The 19,258-nt window shown below is 33.2% G+C and overlaps 3 protein-coding genes across 5 annotated transcripts in view; 1 reads left to right on the forward strand and 2 right to left on the reverse strand.

The window, feature by feature from the left end:
* Positions 1–1,351, reverse strand: part of LOC18039170 (eukaryotic translation initiation factor 3 subunit C) — a 4,952-nt gene extending 3,601 nt beyond the window's left edge. The window contains exons 1-3 of the mRNA XM_006429898.2: positions 1,247–1,351; positions 999–1,058; positions 7–846 (exon numbers count right to left, since the gene is read on the reverse strand). Of these exons, the coding sequence (XP_006429961.2) occupies positions 7–846; positions 999–1,022 (864 nt within the window). The 5' untranslated portion in view covers positions 1,023–1,058; positions 1,247–1,351. The remainder of the gene's footprint in view (positions 1–6; positions 847–998; positions 1,059–1,246) is intronic.
* A 6,399-nt stretch (positions 1,352–7,750) lies between these two features.
* Positions 7,751–11,689, forward strand: LOC18039171 (IQ domain-containing protein IQM6). The gene is made up of 9 exons (XM_006429900.2): positions 7,751–7,980; positions 8,397–8,943; positions 9,037–9,151; positions 9,234–9,299; positions 9,391–9,479; positions 9,578–9,665; positions 9,807–10,046; positions 10,318–10,419; positions 10,529–11,689. Exons 2-9 carry the CDS (start codon positions 8,468–8,470, stop codon positions 11,222–11,224), a joined length of 1,872 nt encoding a protein of 623 aa, XP_006429963.1. The 5' UTR covers positions 7,751–7,980; positions 8,397–8,467; the 3' UTR covers positions 11,225–11,689.
* Positions 10,810–18,547, reverse strand: LOC18039406 (homogentisate solanesyltransferase, chloroplastic). 3 transcript variants are annotated; one of them, XR_002904889.1, is made up of 11 exons: positions 18,253–18,547; positions 17,640–17,761; positions 17,401–17,547; positions 16,803–17,028; positions 16,219–16,292; positions 15,835–15,927; positions 15,412–15,529; positions 15,077–15,139; positions 14,563–14,595; positions 13,147–13,694; positions 10,810–10,826 (listed from the first exon to the last, which is right to left on the reverse strand). XR_002904889.1 is itself a non-coding variant. In XM_006429901.2 (10 exons), the coding sequence occupies exons 1-10, from the start codon at positions 18,463–18,465 to the stop codon at positions 13,620–13,622; spliced, it is 1,164 nt and encodes a 387-aa protein (XP_006429964.1). In that variant the 5' UTR covers positions 18,466–18,547; the 3' UTR covers positions 13,122–13,619. The 3 variants fall into 3 exon arrangements, 2 of the variants coding, with proteins under 2 accessions (XP_006429964.1, XP_024037869.1); XM_006429901.2 differs by lacking the exon at positions 10,810–10,826 and having other exon boundaries at positions 13,122–13,694; XM_024182101.1 differs by lacking the exons at positions 10,810–10,826; positions 14,563–14,595 and having other exon boundaries at positions 13,122–13,694.
* Positions 18,548–19,258: the final 711 nt, after the last annotated feature.

The following is a 19,258-nucleotide window of genomic DNA, read 5'->3' on the forward strand; positions in this document are numbered from 1 at the left end:
CTGAGCAGGAGTCTTAGCAACCTTCATCAAGAAGGTAAGTTGCTCAACCTGCTCAAACCTTCCAGTTCCCTTCCTACCCCGAGCAGCCACAACCTCCTTAAACTTTTTGTTAACAGTTTCCCAAGTGATCTCACTAGGATTCTTAAATTGCTTGTCTATTGACTTATCTCTCCTACCCGTCTGCCTCACCCAACCACTGTCATTAGTATCCTCAGCCTCCTCTCCATCGTCATCATCATCGTTATCAGATCCTGATCCGGCCCTAATGTTGTCAGGATCCTCCTCAAACTCTTCATCCTCATCCTCTTCCTCCTCCTCTGATTCCTCATCCTCATCCTTCACCTCCTCACTCTCAGGATTCTCTCTGTACTTATTAATCAAATCCTCATACTGCTTATTATTCTTCTTCAGCTTCTGCTTCATTGAATTCAAGGCCTTAGCATTGCTGCTACTCATCTTCTTCTTTGCTTCCTTATTTGCCATCGCTTGATTCAAAAAGTCCTCCAACATCACAAGAGCTTTGATGTAAAGTGTAGGGACCTTCTCGGCCTCAGTCACCCTCATGACCTTATCAAGCTGCTTATTTATTTTGTCAAAACTCTCTTGCAAGCTAACCCAATCATTGATTTTCATAGCATTCTTCATCTGGTCAACAGTTGCCGCCATCTCCTCAAACCGCTTGTCTTTAGCCGACCTAACAACACGTTTCTGACCATCAGAATCATCACTATCACTAGCATTAGCCTGCAGATACCTGCTTCCAGCAGTTTGGGTGGTGGTCTCAACTCCCTCGTTTTCAACATCATCTTCATAGTCACTACTCTCCTCCTCGGAGTCACTTCCACCCTAATAACACCACACAAAAATCCCAATTCAAAAACTATGAAAAAAAAACTAATGCTAAATTAAAAATTGCTTATTCCCGATAATTTCAGTATAATTCAAAACACAAAATTTAACGATAATCATGGTAAGCAACCGAAATCAATAGCACAAACCTGAGTCCAAAATCTCGACGCCATGTTGTTCTTTCCTTGTAGATGCGTGAAATCAGAAATCTGATTTGATGAGACAAAACAAAACCCAAAGGAAAAGAAAAATCAAAATCTACCGCAAAACAACGTACCCTAACGAACTAAATCGCACTGCGAGACATTAAACAAAATAAATTCCGTATTATATACAAAAAATAAATTAAAATTATTCCTGATTTGAACGGGAAACAAACAGAGAAGAGAAAGCTTACTGCTGTTCGCGGCGGCACAGAGGAAGAGAGAGTGACAGAGAAGCTAGGGTTTTGTGAGATGTTGGAAACTGAACAGAACAATCAAAATTTGTACTGGATGTGTTACCGTTTAATAGTCGGTAACAACCCGGCCCAAATCAATATCCATACAGGAATCGAGTAATCACACGTGGGCCACTGACATTTTTCCCTTTAGAGCCTGATGATAATTATTGTTTTTTTAAATATTTTATTTACCACCTATCTTTATCTTAAACTACAGGTACCAAAAACTCATTAAAAACTTCTAATCTTACAATCCTCGTTTGCGTTTATTGAGATTTTTGCATGTTATATGCTACTTATTAAAGCAAAATTTTACCAATTAAAATATTATACTTTTTTTTTTGTTTTTAATCACGTGTCGTATGTGAATTTTCATTAACACACAAGTCCTTAGTTGATGGGAGTCCCCATATATATTACATTTTATTGATGCAACAAGTATTGAAGCATGAGAGAAGAACAATGAAAGTCTTTTTGGTTTAGCGCCTTGAATTTACAATCTAATGTCTCACCATGGATTTATTGGAGAACTTAAAAAAAAAAAAAATTGTACACAAATAATGTAGAACATTGGAAGAAATGAAATGTCAAATAGAAACAATAATTAGAAAATGGAGAGAAATTTATTTTTCATTTTGTTGTTGTGAGTAACATTGAGCTTTACTTATACCAGTTTGAGAACATTCGAAATGCCCTCGCAAATAAGTCCATATAAAAACACTACACAAATCGACACAAAATATCAAACATCTAAAATTTCGATTTAACCATGGAGACGAAATTAGATACTAAAAAGAAATGATTGGTTTGCTCGATATGCAACAAAGGATGAGAGAAAATATATATAAATATATAAATTAAGTTAGGGTTTGTAGTACACACTAAACAAAAAAGTTTTAAATTATATAGAAACAACATACATTTATAGATAAATTCATATAAAGTACTGCAATTATCTTGGAAATCAAATCGTCGCAAAAAATTAAACATCTAAATCATTTGTATTAACTAAACACCCCATGAAATAAATTGATTGACGTGTTAGTTGTGGCGTATAGAATGAGGGAAACAAATATAGCAAAATAGGGGCCGTATAAAACTTAAAAGAAAAGAGAGAGAGAGAGAGAGTTAAAAGGTATAAAGCAAACAATATATTTTTGATGAGCTTGTTCGTGTTTATTATCCATATTTTTTAATTCTAAAAATAAAAAAATGAGTTATTTACCAAACTAATTTTATAATTAAAATTGCCCTAATTTCCTCATTATAATGATACTAGAACTATTATTGCTTTAACTTTTTATTAAAAAATAAAAATTAAAAATATAATTGCTCTCATTGTCATTATTATTTTCTTTTTGCATTTAATTACTGTCATATCATATTTTTATTGTATTATCTTCTAAGGGCCTGTTTGGATTGCTTTTAAAAGATTTAAAACTAATTTTGAAAAACTACAACTAATTCTAGTGCATTATAAATTTTTAAAAAAGTTAGTTTAGCGAAATCACTTTATTCTATAGCAGATTTTGAAAAGTATAAAAAGAATAGTTTTTCCAAATCTCCTCATATATATTTAAAAATAAAATTATCCTTATTCAATTAGGAAATCAAATTATCAAAATTTAAATAGATTATTATGGTTACCAATTATATTGAGATAATAAAAAGATTAAATTAATAAAATAAAAAATTTATATTAGTTATCAATGAGTATATGTAGAAAAAAAATTATATATACATTTTTATAAATTTATAAATAAAATTTATTCAATATTATGTTTATTTTAATCATTTATATTGTTACAATGATTCAATAGTAAGATTTACTAAAGACTTTAGAAACTTACAACACTTTTAAAAATAAATTTTATTAAATATTTAAATGATTCTTTTTACGAGTAATTACTTTTATATCACAGTTTAATAATAATTATTTTAAAACTATAATATTATCAAATTTAACTAGATTGTATTACATTGTTGTTGTTACTCACAAAACCCAACTCTACACCTACTCCGACCCTCGAACCCAATCAAATATAAATAATACTATATGCATGCACTGGGAACCAAAAGAAATTGGGTTACTTAAAAGTTTGTAGGCCAAGTATGATTGGAATATTTCGAGTTTTTCGTTATTGGTAACTAACTACACCCACCCCTTCTCATGTGCTAAATTAAAAGGGGAATCTTCTTGGAAAGCATTTGGGTACTTTAACGATAAGCCCAAGTGAGGCTGCGAGGATTGGGTCCAAGTGGTCCATTCAATGGCAATACAAAATTTGACCCAACAAAGGTATTTTCATTATCAAATGCGATTGGAATCTATCAAAATAATATTTATTCACCGATTCACGTACCAAAGTTTACCTATTATTTAAAAACAAAAAAAAAAAGTTTTACATATTAAAAAACAATAACCGGAGCGAATAAAATTACACTAATATGCAACTTTTTTTTTTTTTAAATATTGACGGCTAAATGTAGACTTGATCTTAGCTCTTAGCAAAACAACATTGAATCACAGCAAATTATGGTTATATTACTAACTGTTAATTTTGAATTCATATTTAGTGAAATAAAACATGCGAATTAGATAACAATTAAAAGAAAATTACAAGAGTAGCCTTCGTTATTGTTGGAATGCTCCATAGTCCATTCCATTACCAAGAAAATGCTAAAAGCTCAACTTGATGTAAACAAGAGTACAAGACATGTCCAAGTCAAAGTTTTCTCCTAACTTGTAAGTGATACGAAGATGGGTGTAAACAAAACAAAGACAAAGTCTTTGTCGAAACTCCAGCTCTAGTAGGAGGAAAGCGATGATCATGACAAAAAGGCTTGACGAAAATGGAATTTGATGAGTAAAAATTGGTTAAGCTGGAGTGAAGGAATGAGTTGTGTTGACTGAATTAGATTGAATGGGGTTCTAGGGTTTGAATTTTGAATGTTGAATGCTTCAATCTCGATGATTAGTAGTAATTCACAAAGTTGTGATGAAATAATAGAAACGGGTTACAGAAAGAACGTTCAAAAAATGACGATAATGATATGATTTTCAGCTCGTTTACTGACTCCCACGCTTGGTTTTTCTATTTTCGAGTAGTTTCGTCAATATTATTTAATTTCCAATTAACGAACACTTGCGTTATTTATTATGCAATTGCCATTCCAAAAGAATGTTAAAAAAATGGTCAAAATTGAGCAGCGGTTAGTGCACAAAAACCATGGGCACATGCAGTGAAACGAGCAGCTTGGTTGATAATTTTATTGAACAGGGAGACGACAAGAGAGAGAGAGAGAACAAAGGAAAGTTCGTTAAACGCCAAACCCTAAAATAAAACCCAACATGCATCATAAGTTTTTCTTATTCTCAACTCTCAAGTTATTATATAGGCAAGTGTCTCGAAATCGCCTCTTAATTATTAAGTTAAAAGAATCCCACCAAACTTTGGAAGATTCCAAGAGTGAAAATTTTGAATTATACATAGATACATTTTTTCAGGTCCGATAATATTCAATTACGATATATATCAAGTAGCGATTTGAATATTTGAGCATGATTCGTATATTTTCTTGTTATGAGACTATCTTAATTGCTATTGAAACTTGAAAATTCTCTAATATGTTTACATTATTGATTCAAAAGGTGTTAAGACACTCAACGATTCACTTCTTATTTTTTTGTAAAAAGGAATTTAAGTCTCTTTATGTGCATTATTTGAGAAAGATTTTCTTAATGTTTCATTTTAAAGTATCATATTCAATATGCTATAAGTATATTATTAAAAGAACTAGTATTAATTAGAAGAACAAATAGTCCGTTTGGGAGTATGATGAGGTAGCTGTACTGTCAAAGTCTTGCTACTAAAGTGTTTGGTAACACTTGTAGATGAGCTTTAGCAGCTTAGCAAATATTTTTTTTCTAATTTTTACTCCACAACTGTAGATTTTATTTTACAATAATTACAACTTAAAAGTTACAATACCTCACTCCCAATCATACTCAAAATTGATACGTTTGAGCAGTAAATCTCACATAATTAAGATCATCACTCAATTTATTGAAAAATAATCATAACAAAATTCAAAAAGAAAAAGCATTGAAGTGGGGGGGGGGGGGGTGTCGACTGGAGAGCACAGATATTGGCCCACTACTTAATTATTATTATTATTAATTTTTATTTTTTTTTTGCACACAACATATTGCCACAAAAATGGCAGCCATTTATCTCATTTTGTCAAAGCCTGGCAATTATCAACTTATTCGCGTGTGAAATTTAATGAGGAAGAGTGCGTCAGAATGAGTGAGAGTGTCGGTGCTTTGGTTTGGTGAAGCGCGCTGTACCAAAAAGACAAGACGCCTAATGCTGATTGATCAGATTCGTAGATTTTCTTAAAGAGTTATATGGAAAAGGGAGACACATAGCTGGGTTGGTTTATTTAATTATGTGATTAAAAATTCCTCCCAAATCGTACAAATCCAAAAACTCATTAAGTCATAATCCCTCATCCACTACCAAAATTAGTGTCTCCCGTTTGTTTGTTTAATCATTAACGTTGTTTTTTTTCCCTCTTGTGCTTTCCAGCTCCACTTTGTTGTTGATGTGGATTGACTACTCTCATTTTTGGAAAATTATAACTTAGAAACACACCCACTTCATTCGATTGCCTCAAATATCATTTTTTTTTCTTTTTAGGGTATTTCTTTGTTACAATAATGTAAGATTGATACAACTTTTTTGTATACATTTCTCATTTGAGATAGACACTGCCTCGTTGGATTAATCTAGGTCAATTTCAACATATTTCAAAGACATTATGAAGGAAAAAAGAGAGAAGAAAAAAAAAAGAATTGTTGGATCTATGTATCCATATAATTTCTTTATCTATTTCAAAGGTAAAATTATGAGGGACATTTAACCAACAAATGAGGAAGCATCAAAAGAAAATAAGAAAGCAAAGTTTGAATTTTTTTTTTTTTATAAGTTCAAAAAAAAAAACTGGATTTGGCTTCAGTGTGTGGGGAGAGCAGAGCAGCCGGGAGCTCAGTCAACACAAAACCGAGTGAGATTTGTTTTCATTTTCTTAAATTCTTTCATTTTTTTATTAATGAAGTCCAATCTGCCACGTGGAATTAGTCCGTATGGTCGAACGTACAAGCTGTGTGCATGAGAATACGAGAAATACAGCTGGTGTAATGCCACGTAACACTATGTACGTAATTGACTTTATTTTTTTGAAAATTCACTCTAATCTTATACGCGTGAATACAGTCCCCCATCACAGCAAGGCAACGCAGATGGAGCGTGGATGTGACTTGCTGGAAGCACGAGTGGAGTTTTACTGTTTCTCGCGACAGCCTACGAGATTTGTACTTTTGGGTACAAGCACCGTAGAGTGGCGGTGGCGGTTGAGGAGGTTGACTCATGACTGTATGCTCTGTCATTTATTTTTCTCTCTTTTTTGTTTTTGTTCGAAAGGAATGAAAAATAGAGTAAATGGCACCGTTTTTTTTTAGTACTTTTTATTCGTTAATTCAATTTATATTTTTATTTTTTACCATATTCTGATTTTCAATTTTGAAGAGTCAGGCCTTTGTACAATGCTCAACAATAAAATTGCTAAGCAAAATATGAGCTATTTTATCCCGACAAACCATTTTTTTTTTTTAATTTATAACATAAGCATGTTAAATTTTGGCTATATTTGTGATTTGGGCTGGTAGCTGGTAGGTTAATTGAAAAATCAAATTGTACAAATAAAAAAATTAACAAAATCAAGTAAGACTATTCAAACATTTTTAAGAAGTTGATTGAAAAAAAAAACATTATTAAGAACTTGAAAAATCAAAATGAAACTTTATCTTATAATTTTATATTGACTATTGACCATGGTCGAAGTGGCAGGAGACTATGTACATCATTCATTGACAAAGAAATTTCCTTCTCTTTTTTTTATTAATCAAAACATATAATTTTTTGTTGACACTGGTCAATGAAGAAAATTATAAACACAAAATAATTTGATCACTATAATTTTTTAGTAGTACAAAATGTACCCAAATTCCACTTCAATCTGTAATTTTTTTTCTAAAAGAGTAGGATTTGAAATCTCAAAACTCTCGTATGAATAAAATAAACTATCTTTAAAAATAATTTACCAATGATATAAAAAATTTACCTCATTTTTTTCTTCGAAAGTTTACATATATATTTTATTTCAAAATAAGCACTCTATTCAATTTTTTTTTTTAAAAAAAAAAAGAGAGAAAAGAAGAAAATCTCTATATTATATTTAATGTTAAACAAAAATAGTCAAATAAACGTGGTTGGAAATGGGGCCTCTCTTTGTAAAATGAAAAAAAAAAAACAAACCCTTTTCCTTCTGCTTCTCATATCTCTAATTCTCTATATATATTTGCTTGATAAGAATAGCAACAAGCCAGCCATTTGTTTGTGCATTCTTGATACAGAGAGAGAAGCTCAAGAAACTTGAATTTCCACTCTGTTAAAAAAAAAAAAATCCATTACAAACCCTTTAAACAACTTCAAAACAAACAATACAATCAAATCGCACGCCACCTCTCGCCCTTCATTTTCTCTCATTTTGGTTCTAAATTTCTTCTCATTTCCGTTTTATCCATTTTATTATTTTTTGGCTCTTTTTGTTTCGCTCAGGTTAAGGTATGAGTCAATCTGCATTCCACTTTTATCCTGTCCCATTTTTCTCATTTGCATTTTGCCTTTTTGTTTTTGCATTGAAATGAACATTGTAGTTGTAGAGCTAAAGATGAAAAAGCGTTGGTCTTTTGTTTATTTATTTTCACGATGAATGCCATTTGAATGTCATTATTGATTTTTTGTGATTTTAGGTTAATTATTTGTATCATTTTGAGGAAATAGAAATGTGTTTTCATGGGGATGCTTGAAATTTGTGCAACTGAGCTTCTTTTGCATTTAAGCTATATCTATGGCCTGAGATACAAGGAAAATGCTAAAAAAATGCTTGGACGTTGATGCTTTTACCTCATATTGCATTTCCCAGATAAAAACTTTCTTTAAATTGTTTATATTTATTTGATTTTTGATGATTCAAACAGGTACTCAGACCGATAAGTCTTGGTGATTTGAGATCTTGGGACTTCAAGCTAACCGCAAGCATCCGTTCAAGATGGAGATGGGGATATCATTTTCATACCCGGTTGCTGATTTTGATGATCTTGATAGCCCTTTTGGAGAAGTTCATTTGAGATCAATTAGTCTTACAGAGGCTGCTAATGAGAGGTCAGTGCTGCGAAAACTCAGTGTCAATGGCCGCGAATCAAATTCAAAACCAACTGCGCTAAGGAAGAAGATGATTGAAAGATTACTTAGCTTTGAAAGGAGAGCATTGGAGGGCAAGTTCTCATTCAAAACCCCTTCTGCAGAAATGGATAATCAAGTTTTTGGTAACACAATGAGCTTTAAGGATGCAGAAAGTGGTGACCAATCTCCAGGATCATATGATTTTCAAGACGCCAAATCCCATTTGCCATTGGAGCATGGGAATCAAATATACCAAGCTGCCTTAAGGTTGCAGAAAGTGTATAAAAGTTTCAGAACAAGGAGAAGGCTGGCTGATTGTGCAGTTCTTGCAGAGCAGAGATGGTATGAATCAATCAATCAACCTCAATGTGCTGTAAAGATCTATTAAATATTATGCTCTTAACAGCTATATAATATTTGACTGTCATTGTGTAGGTGGAAGGTCTTAGATTTCGCTGAGCTGAAGCGGAGCTCCATATCCTTCTTTGATATCGACAAAAATGAGACCGCTCTTTCTCGTTGGTCAAGAGCAAGAACAAGAGCTGCTAAGGTGAGCGTCAGACAATGAGTTGATTCACTTTCTGTAACATCTCTCTGGTGATTCTGATAGCTGATTTTTCTTTCCTCGGCAGGTAGGGAAAGGGTTATCGAAGTCTGAAAAAGCTCGTAAGCTTGCTTTGCAGCACTGGCTTGAAGCAGTGAGTTCACTTTTCCATGGAATCCTTCAAAATGAAACGACTATCTGTTTGCTAGATTACCCTTGTTGATCATTTTTCTTTTTATTGGTAGATTGATCCTCGCCATCGCTATGGACATAACCTTCAGTTCTACTATGTCACCTGGTTGCATTGTGAGAGCCAGCAGCCATTCTTCTACTGGTAAGGATACTTGAGACCCCAACAAAATGAACAGAAAAATTCTTAGCTCCAGTACTAAGTATAATTTAAAAAACTGACACCAACATTCTGGCATCCAGGCTTGATATCGGAGCAGGGAAAGAAGTTAATCTTGAGAGGTGCCCCAGATCAAAGCTTCAACAACAATGCATCAAGTATCTCGGTCCGGTTAGTCTCATCTCCAGCAGCAATTACTCATGTTATCACCTTTATGAGCAACAAATGATTTGTTTCGTATGATATCAAGTTTACTGATATATCCGTTGAAAAATCGATATTTTTTTGACTTTTTTTTTTTCCAATTTGCAGACAGAAAGGATGGAGTATGAAGTAAGAATAGAGGATGGGAAGTTGATTTACAAGAAGAGTGGGACAGTTCTTGATAGTACAAAGGGACCAAAAGATACTAAGTGGATCTTTGTGCTCAGCACTTCAAAGACATTGTATGTGGGGCAGAAGATCAAGGGCAATTTTCAACATTCAAGCTTTTTGGCTGGGGGAGCCACGCTATCTGCTGGGAGATTAGTTGTTGACAATGGATATCTAAAGGTAGACAACAAGCCACCATTTGAATTTTCAAGAAATTAATTCATATTCAAAAAGTGCGTTAGTAAGTGCTTTTGGGTAAAATAGGCCTTAAGGCACTTTCAATGACAATAAGCATATATACATTTATGTTAATCAACATAAATGAAAATAAAAGCACTTTGGCTATTTGGAAAAACTTTTTTCCAGGCCAAAAGTATTTCCAAACATACTACAATTTCCATACTTTCGGGCAGGTGTTTGTATATTGATATTGTTTTTCTTAACTTGATAGGCAATTTGGCCACACAGTGGACACTATCTCCCAACAGAAGAAAATTTCCAAGCATTCATGTCATTCCTCAGGGAGCACAATGTGGATCTCACTAATGTGAAGGTAAAATAAAGTTAAATTGAGTAGCAAGAGATTTTCAACTATCCAAAATCTCCTTTAAATATTGGACAAACTGAGGCTAATTTGGCATATCTTTCTTGCTACGTTCCAGAAAAGCCCAGAAGAAGAGGAAGAAGTAGCTATCAAAAAGAGCAAAAGCATCCATGACAACCCACTGGAAGTAGGAATCTCTCAAGACACTGAAGCAGCAGATGTTAAAACCTCAGCTCAAGAGGACATTGATTCAAGAAAAGAAGGGCCTAATCCTGCAGAAAATCCAGCTCAACCTGAACCAAGAGATGAAGTACCAAGGAGCAGTGACATGATTGACATTTGTAAGACAGAAGCACTTCCAGAAAGTTGCAGTTCTGAATATCAAGAGCATCCTTCAGATGATGGTTATGAAACAGCTGAAGAATCATTTTTGTCAGAGGAAGATTTCATGGTTTCTAAAAAGAATCTGTTTGATGAAGATGCAGAAGAAAATGAAAAGCCAGTTCCAAAAGAGAAAATCATGCAAAGGATAGATTCACATAAAGGACTGAAATCATATCAGTTGGCTCAGCAATTATCCTCAAAATGGAGTACAGGGGCCGGGCCACGGATTGGTTGCATGAGGGATTACCCATCCGAGCTACAAGCCCAGATTCTCGAGCTAGCAAACTTGTCTCCAAGAGCAAGTTCATCATCTCGGATCAGAAGCCACTCTTGCCCGAGAGTGCTTGCTCCAAATTCAGTAAGCCGAGAAATATTGGCCAAAAGCCCCCTCGCTCCAGAGCAAGTAGTAGTATCACAAACAAAACCGTAGACTACTTTGAAATGAAAACACAAATTCATTCATTTTTTGAAACTTATGTTGGGGATAGAGAACATGACATAGGAGATACTTTCTGTATTCTATACCAATCTTTTACACGTTACCTTCTTAAATTCAGGGTAAAAATGGCATGAAATTTAAAGGGACCATACATGTTTATGACAAGACGAGTCCCTTTTCAATTCTTTAGTTTTTTGAAATCTTCTAAATTGGATCTAAAGTTGAAGAAAAAAGGGGAATTGAAAATCATTCTTCTCTCGACATTGTAAAGTAGCGTTCTGTATCCGACACTGAAAGCCACTTTAGAAGATATTGGATCTAGAACTACGAAACTTTGGATGGCACTCAATCTTGAGTTTTGGTAATTAATTTTATGTATCAATGATTTTCAAGTTTCAGAATGTATTTAATAGGCTTAAATTAAGCTATGACACATGTCTGCATGATCACCACCACCAAAACAAATCCTACTGTTGGTTTAAAAAAAAAAAAAAGAAGCCCTTTGTTGAATTATTGAACACCTGCAATTATCCACTAACCTCTAAAGCATCGGAAATTCTAAAACATTAAAGCAGCAAATCCCCACCTTACCATGTAAGATGGCACCCATAAAATTGATGTTTAAAGTTCATAAAATCATTTGAAAACCAAATAACTGTTCTTCTCTGAACCCATTATTTTCTTCTGAGAACAGGAGTTAGAAATTACGCTTGTAACATCTAAAACTGAAGATCATAAAAGTGTCATCAAGGAAGACTAGGATTCAGGTCTGTGATTCAACAAACCAGTGAAACAGTAACAGTCACTGGACAGAGAATTTGTTAGTTATAACATATTTCAATGTACATATCATATTTCTTTGACGACTGAGATATACATTATACATACAAGAGGAAGAATCAATGACAAAATTATACAATAATTAACCTAACCAACTAAAATACCTCTCTCATTACAACCCCACACCCCCGCCCCAACCCAAAACCACGAGTGGGAAAAAAAATAAAAAAAGAGGGACACCAAAAGATTAAAGGATAGTATACTATATGGGTAATTTTTACTTTCCTCCCTTGAGTTTTGGGTTTTTTGCACTTAGATGGCGAAGATCCGTTTATTAGTGAAAACCCCCCCACCGTCAGTTAATTTTATGGTTGACTGTTAGTGGAAGTTAAAAACTCTAAAATGCCCCTGTTGGATTTGTACACATCTGAAACATTTGGCGCCAAGTTTATATCAACTATAATATTACTATTATACCCCTTAAATATAGGTTATTTACAATTGAATTCAATAAATAAAGAGACAATTGTAACCCTAACAATAAATCATATAAACCAAAATACTACTTCAACATCATAATACACCACACTGCAATACCATAAAACAACATAAATAAATGATACATATATTAAAGAAAAAGCTAAAATGTAATAAATACCAAATGCAAACAATATGTGACTATAATACCAATGTGCAAATCATCCTAAAACAAGTGAGAAGATAATCCATTAATTACATTACAACATTAAATAATATTCAAGGGTGTTTAGTATTGTTTCTCAAAGTTAGTTTTCTATTTTCTACAAACAATCGTGAAAAAAATGATTTCCGAAACAAACATTTTATAAATGACTAAGTGCATCTGGATAAGTTCTTTTTTCTCGTCTTTCTAAATAAAAGTTGAAAATGTCTTTAACAGTTTATGGACTTGTAATGTTGTTTGATATCATATGCTATGATAAGAGTATTACTACTTTAAAGTAAACAAATTTACTCCACAGTTCTACAAATCTCATCAAAACCATGTCAATTAACAAGAAATCAAGCACCCACTCAACATTTTCCACTTAGAGTAGTATCAAAACGCTCCAAATTAGGCCCAAAAAAAAAAAAAAAAATTGTAAGGGACTAACCTTTTATTGGCTTCAACAAAGCGATTTGGATTCCTGGAGCATCGGCGAAATTCAGAGCGATACATAATGCAGGTCTTGTGTTTCTTATTCACTTTACACAAGTAATGGATACTGCTCTACAACAAAGAAGATTTTTTTGCCTTCTAAACAGAGCTCTTAACTGTGCTTGTCGAAACAGAAAAGGCCACAATCGTGCTTCACGAAAGAGAAAAGGCCACTTTGAATTGTTTTACAAATTTTGCTTTATAAATTAAGACACAATTTTTCAAACTGATTTGACAACTCACTGGCTCATGTCAACCAAAAAGCGTAAAACTTTTGCTTGTCAAATGAGATTACCAAAGTGCCCACAACTAACTAACAGAGAACTAACGTTTGCAATTCGTAGGGGGGTTTTCACTAATAAACCGATCTTCGCTATCTAAGTGCAAAAAGCCCAAAACTCAAGGGAGGAAAGTAAAAATTACCCTATACTATATGAAAGGAAATATGGCATACTCTCCATAGAATAGATTCCATATAAACTGATAGAACCCTGAGATTGCCTCCTGCAAAAAGAAAATTAACATAGAACCATATCAAGAAGAGAAAATAAATATGATTCTTCTACTAGAGGTTTGACATTGAGAAGGCAAAGTTCAATTGTTACAGCCAAATTTAATTAGAGATTAGAAAGCAGCAAAATTTCGAAAACTTTACCACCACACCCACTTCATTATTATGTGAAAATACTTAGCAAGTTTACTATCACAGTAGAAATAGTACCCAAAAGGCCACCCAAAATAAATTGATCTGATGTCAAAATTATTCCTAAGAGGGTGTCTAAAACATTATCTTGTTAAACTATAATAGCAGATATACTGTTATTTCATTGTGTAATTTAGGTTAACAGGGTTACAGGGGCTTTTAGCATCTTTTAAAGTTTGCAGACTCAGGACTTTCATATACGAGTCCTATGTTAAATATAAATATAGCATATAGGTGAGGAGGGCTGTGCCCATACAATGGTAAAATTTAATTCAGTTCTCTTCCAATATTTTATTTTTCCTCCTCCTTAAATCCATTATTTATTTTGTTTCTAATCAGTAGAGATTCTTTAATTCTTTCACCCCTTCTAATCATGTTGCACTATCTACATCATTTTTTTCCTAATCACATAATTTTAATCATGTCCGAAAATAGAGCTGAAAAAAGAAATTTTTCGTTCGAAGATCAAAGATCTCAAAAGCTTAATGAAATCCAATGAAACCTGCAGCCTCCAGGTTTATATCAATTAGTTATAGAACCCAACTCCTCTTCAAAACAATCATTCAGTATACATTCCTGAATCAAGATGTGAAAAAAGGTTTTCCAACTAAATTGATAATTAAAGGAATGTTACCACATTCCTAAGGTGCAACATGTAGCTAGAATTACCTTGGTATAATTCGCTCGTTCCAATAACCATGTCTGAAACCATATTTAAATAGAATTTTATGTTAAGGAATAAAACTTGATTAAAGAACAACAAAAAAGAATCTTTAAATTAAAGCAGCAGACTAACAATAACCATGCATAGCAGAAATTAATTTCTAAATCGGGCATAGTCTTGACCAGCTAGCAGTTTAAAAAATTCTAAGTTTATAAGAAAAGACCCAATAATAGTATTCAAACTCTGATGTCCTCCATGTGCATGTTTCTGGACATAACTTACATAATGCAAAATAATAGAATCAAAAAATTCTAAGAATTTGAACAGAAGACATTTTGGTCAAAATAGTACGTAATCCAAAATCTTTAGCTTATGGAAGAAAGCCCAAAATAGTATTTAAACTCTAATAAAGTACATAACAGGAAGCACATAAAGTGGGGAAAAAAATTATCCAGGCGACGAATCAGAAGTAATCACATTAAAAAGAAAAAATGATTGTGGTAGTACAAAGAAACACACCTGGAATAGCAAGCATGAAGCCAAGATTACATGTGCGGGTATCATTAAGCTACGCCTGAAAGCCTGAAAATTATACTAGACTTTAGTTCTCCTAGCATTGAAGAAAAATGTCAAGAAATACAACTATTAAACTGATTCCATGAGTTCAGCAGACAACCATAACATCAGCATAAATTTTGCAGAAACAATTTAGACTCAATAAGTCCAAACAGTAAGAGATACCATGAAACACTCAACTGATTCCATGAGATTTACAAATAAGCATAAGATCATGCATTCAATGATATAAACCGTGTATAAATCAATAAGAATAACTTCTTAAGAGAAGTGTTCACCTGGGGCATGTAAATAGCTGCCAATATGGCAGCAACATAATTCAACAGCAAAAGTCCAGAACCAAGAAAGGCGATGTTTTTAACTCCAAGCTTTGTTGCCAAAGTTGATATTTTAAATCTGTAAACACATATATTGGAATAGGGAAGGTGTTAGAAGTCTAAAATATTAGAAGAGTAGAGGGTTTAGTTCCAATTAAAGCAGAGCAGGTTTCTAAGTGATGGTAAAAACATTAAAGCAGAGGATGCTTGCTGAGGAAATGATGAAGATAAAAGCTATAAATTGGACTAATATAGATTATTAAAAGTTAGTGGTAGAACAATCAAAGAGGAATCTAATGAATATAACTCTGTGGTAGAAATGACTCAAAGAAAAAGAAAAAGAAAGAAAACCAATAAATTGATCCAAGTAGGGCAGAAACTTACTTGCGATCCCCCTCAACATCTGGAAGATCTTTGGTGACAGCAATGACCAGAGCAAACAATGTGACAAAGGCTGTAATGAAAGCAACAGGTGCACTGCAATTAGAAAGTGAAGAGGCAACATTAAGATTCTTCCTTAGTTTGCAACACCATGCACTCAGCCAAGGGCATTCCATAACAAGGAGGACCATATAGCATTCAAGATTATTATTAAATTTTGTTTGTTATGCTACTCTTCATTCAAGAGTTGACCCACAACTAAAAAGTCAAGACAGATACTGGTCAGCTTGCACATGAAAACCATGGTTTACACTTGCATGGAAAATTTTATTTGGTTGTGTCTCAATTGACTATGTTCTGACGCAATTGATATCGATAACAACTTACTTCCATTCAAATGAGAGTCCAAGGGCAGCTCTGGTGGCGTAATATACACCGAAATTAAGGAGAAAACCCCGCACCTGCAGAGGTTATTTTCTGTTATCTTTTGTCCAACAATCTAACTTTCTCGAGGCACATGTGTCTAGATAAAAATTGTACCAATCAATGTAAAAGAACAACAACTTTATTAGAAGCAATAAAATAACTGTTATGCAAACTGAAAGATTCTTAAGATAAATCAAACAGAAGTAGCATAAAATCAGAACTTTTTGTCTTAAGAACAATTCCTGACACTTAATATATCTAAATTTTTAAACACAGCTTCTATAATGGTTATCTTTTCATGACACCAATTAGGGATATCCTTCTCTGGGCTAGTACTTTACAATGTGACTAAAAACCCTATTCTTGTCTATACATCAGTTAGAATTTTTCAGATTATGATTCCAATCTTATGAGCAACTTGTGCATCCAAATGCAGTGTGTTGATTATGGTGTATCATCAAATTTCAAACATCAATGGAGAAGTTCACAAATTAACATAAAGTTGATTGTTGGAATTTGGAGAAGAGGGTGAAAATAAAGCATACCGTGGCTATTATAAGAAATGCAGCAACAGCAAATCTCTTCATTCTAAATGGTGGAACAGAGTAGATGGTTCCCAAAAAAAGGCCAAGACAGTAAAGAGAAGTGATAAATGGACCAAAGTTGAATGCAACAATCAAGAGACCAGTCACTGCAAAAAATATCACTAAAAACCATGCAGATTGAACTGACAGATCTCCCGCAGCTATTGGTAAGTATGGTTTGTTTACCCTGCATAAAGAGAGCATAGGAATTTACAAACATATATTTATCATAAGAAGAATCTTGGATTAAAGACTGAGTACGCAGTTAACCAACTTTACAGTCCACTTTCATGGCTTAAGATGCCTTACAATGAATTGAATCAAGAACTCCTGGCTAAGTAACATATCAGTCCGGGGAATTTTTTGAGAAATTTTAATCCAGATACTGGCAGTCCTAAGAGTTAGCTTTGTTAAACAGATGAAAACAATCTGACTAAAATAATGTATAATGATCATTGGTTGCGTGAAAACCACACTTTTGCTTTTAAGGCTATGCAAGTCAATTACTAGATGTTTTATATGGAACCAAAGGATTTAAGAAAAAAAGTTAATTGCATACTTGTCAATTCCGATATCGTAGATCTGATTGATGCCAACTATATAACCATTCCCACAAATGAGAGCCAAAAGACCAGAGAACGCCTTCAACAGCAGAGACCACTTTATTAGATTAGGGTTCTCAATCAGCGCTCTCGCCACCAAAGCACTGTCAATTAAATAATCAAGTATAAATGTCATAAGATCCAACTAAAATTGATTTACACATGCTAACCAGTGTGCTCATTTGTAAGTACTTACACAGAACCTAGAGCAGTTCCGCGGATTGTGTGTGGCCTTAGAAATCTCCAGCATGCGTCTCTGAAAGCTGACACTTTGTTCAGCAATGGATCGGAACCAGCAGCTCCAATTTGAGAGGAAGCCTGTAAGCATCCATTTTCACATTAAATCCATAGACATGCTCCGGAGTCTCATAGATACAATATTGTAAATTCAACCATATCAAATCTTAAAACCTGCCAAATGAAATTCAGCAAAAGCCAATTAAATTTATTGAACTTGGTTTGATTCAACTAGTACATTTTCAACCTGCTAACTGATTGGCTGGTTTCCAGCAGACAATCACTTGTTGCCGATAAATACGTCATACATAACATCAATTATTCATTTTTTCCCATCATCATACACTTGGTGCAACTAATAGTATCATGTAAACTATACCGCTCATCCTTAACAAGCATATTGATCTAAATGTAATTAGTCTTCATAGCTCACACAAATGATACAACTTAAGGTGCATATCACAGTTCTTGTCTAAGCCAGCTAGTAAAATGAGCTACTTCCTATTCAAAATAACATCTTAATTTCAATTAAATGAAGCTGACGTTTGAGTAAGATAGAAAGCAAAACATACCCAGATGAAGTTACGCTGTTTTGAAGCATGTTTAAAACCAGTTCTGTGCCTGTAGAGCCCAAATGAAGGAAATTTGTTGGAGGTTTTTAATAAATTCTCAGAGGATATACAGTTTGGCTTAATGGGTGTCTTTGTTTGATGTGGATAAGTACTGCGAAATGAAGTTACAGCAGAAATTCTAAGGGAAGAGAAGTGAGCGAATGCGAGCTCCATTAGAGAGAGACAGCTGAAAAGCGATTAGCAAAGCTGTGGCAGAGTGCGGTCTATATTTTTCTGAACAACAAATTTTTGTGTTTTTTTTTTCATGTTCAGGTGCTTGCAATTGTTACCCTATGAATTTTATATTTTCACTTATTTGATTCGGTTTTATAAATTTCGTCATAAGCATCCTCCACCGTTTTTTCGTTTTTTTAAATGTTCTTTATGAATTGTGAAATTTTGGTAATTTATTTTACCATTTCATTACCAAATCTGCATGGTAATTTGAATGAGTATAGCTTATAATGTCTCGCTAAGCACATGTACACACGAAGGGATGGTAAAAATTCCTATAAAGATAAGGCTGCTCGAGGATTTTTCTCATTTAAGAAGGGTATCAGGAATGTTTTTATACCTAATTTTTTATTCAATAAGGAAGAGAGACAACTTCGTACCCAATTTCTTTTTCAGGGAAAAGACGGATTTCTCATTTTTTTCATTTTAATTTGTATTTTTATTTTTAGAATCGTTAATGAATAAATAAAATATTTAAATTATAAAATATTAGTATAAATAACAACTACTAGAATATTTATATAAATATATTTTGAAACTTTCGAGTCTAATTAACTAATTGTATAACTATTCAAACAATTCTTATTCAAAAGGTGTTAGCCCAAAATTTTTCTTTTAAAATTTTATCTAATAAAATAAAAAATAAAGTTAAAGGTAAAGTTAAAACATCTAGGCCTTACTTAGATATATTGTAAAACTTTACTTTTGTTTAAATTTTTTTAGTTTAATATAA

This window comes from Citrus clementina, unplaced genomic scaffold (assembly GCF_000493195.1).
Source record: "Citrus clementina cultivar Clemenules unplaced genomic scaffold, Citrus_clementina_v1.0 scaffold_6, whole genome shotgun sequence".
NCBI classification, from domain to species: Eukaryota; Viridiplantae; Streptophyta; class Magnoliopsida; order Sapindales; family Rutaceae; genus Citrus; species Citrus x clementina.

Coding starts and splice junctions, on each gene's coding strand:
- LOC18039406 (XM_006429901.2), bottom strand. CDS start 18,465: ATGGAGCTCGCATTCGCTCACTTCTCTTCCCTTAGAATTTCTGCTGTA. Junction 17,762..18,252: donor AACAGCGTAACTTCATCTGG/GTATGTTTTGCT, acceptor GGATGCTTACAG/GCTTCCTCTCAAATTGGAGC. Junction 16,293..16,802: donor CATTTCTTATAATAGCCACG/GTATGCTTTATT, acceptor TAACCTCTGCAG/GTGCGGGGTTTTCTCCTTAA.
- LOC18039171 (XM_006429900.2), top strand. CDS start 8,468: ATGGAGATGGGGATATCATTTTCATACCCGGTTGCTGATTTTGATGAT. Junction 9,480..9,577: donor CAGCAGCCATTCTTCTACTG/GTAAGGATACTT, acceptor TCTGGCATCCAG/GCTTGATATCGGAGCAGGGA. Junction 10,420..10,528: donor TGGATCTCACTAATGTGAAG/GTAAAATAAAGT, acceptor GCTACGTTCCAG/AAAAGCCCAGAAGAAGAGGA.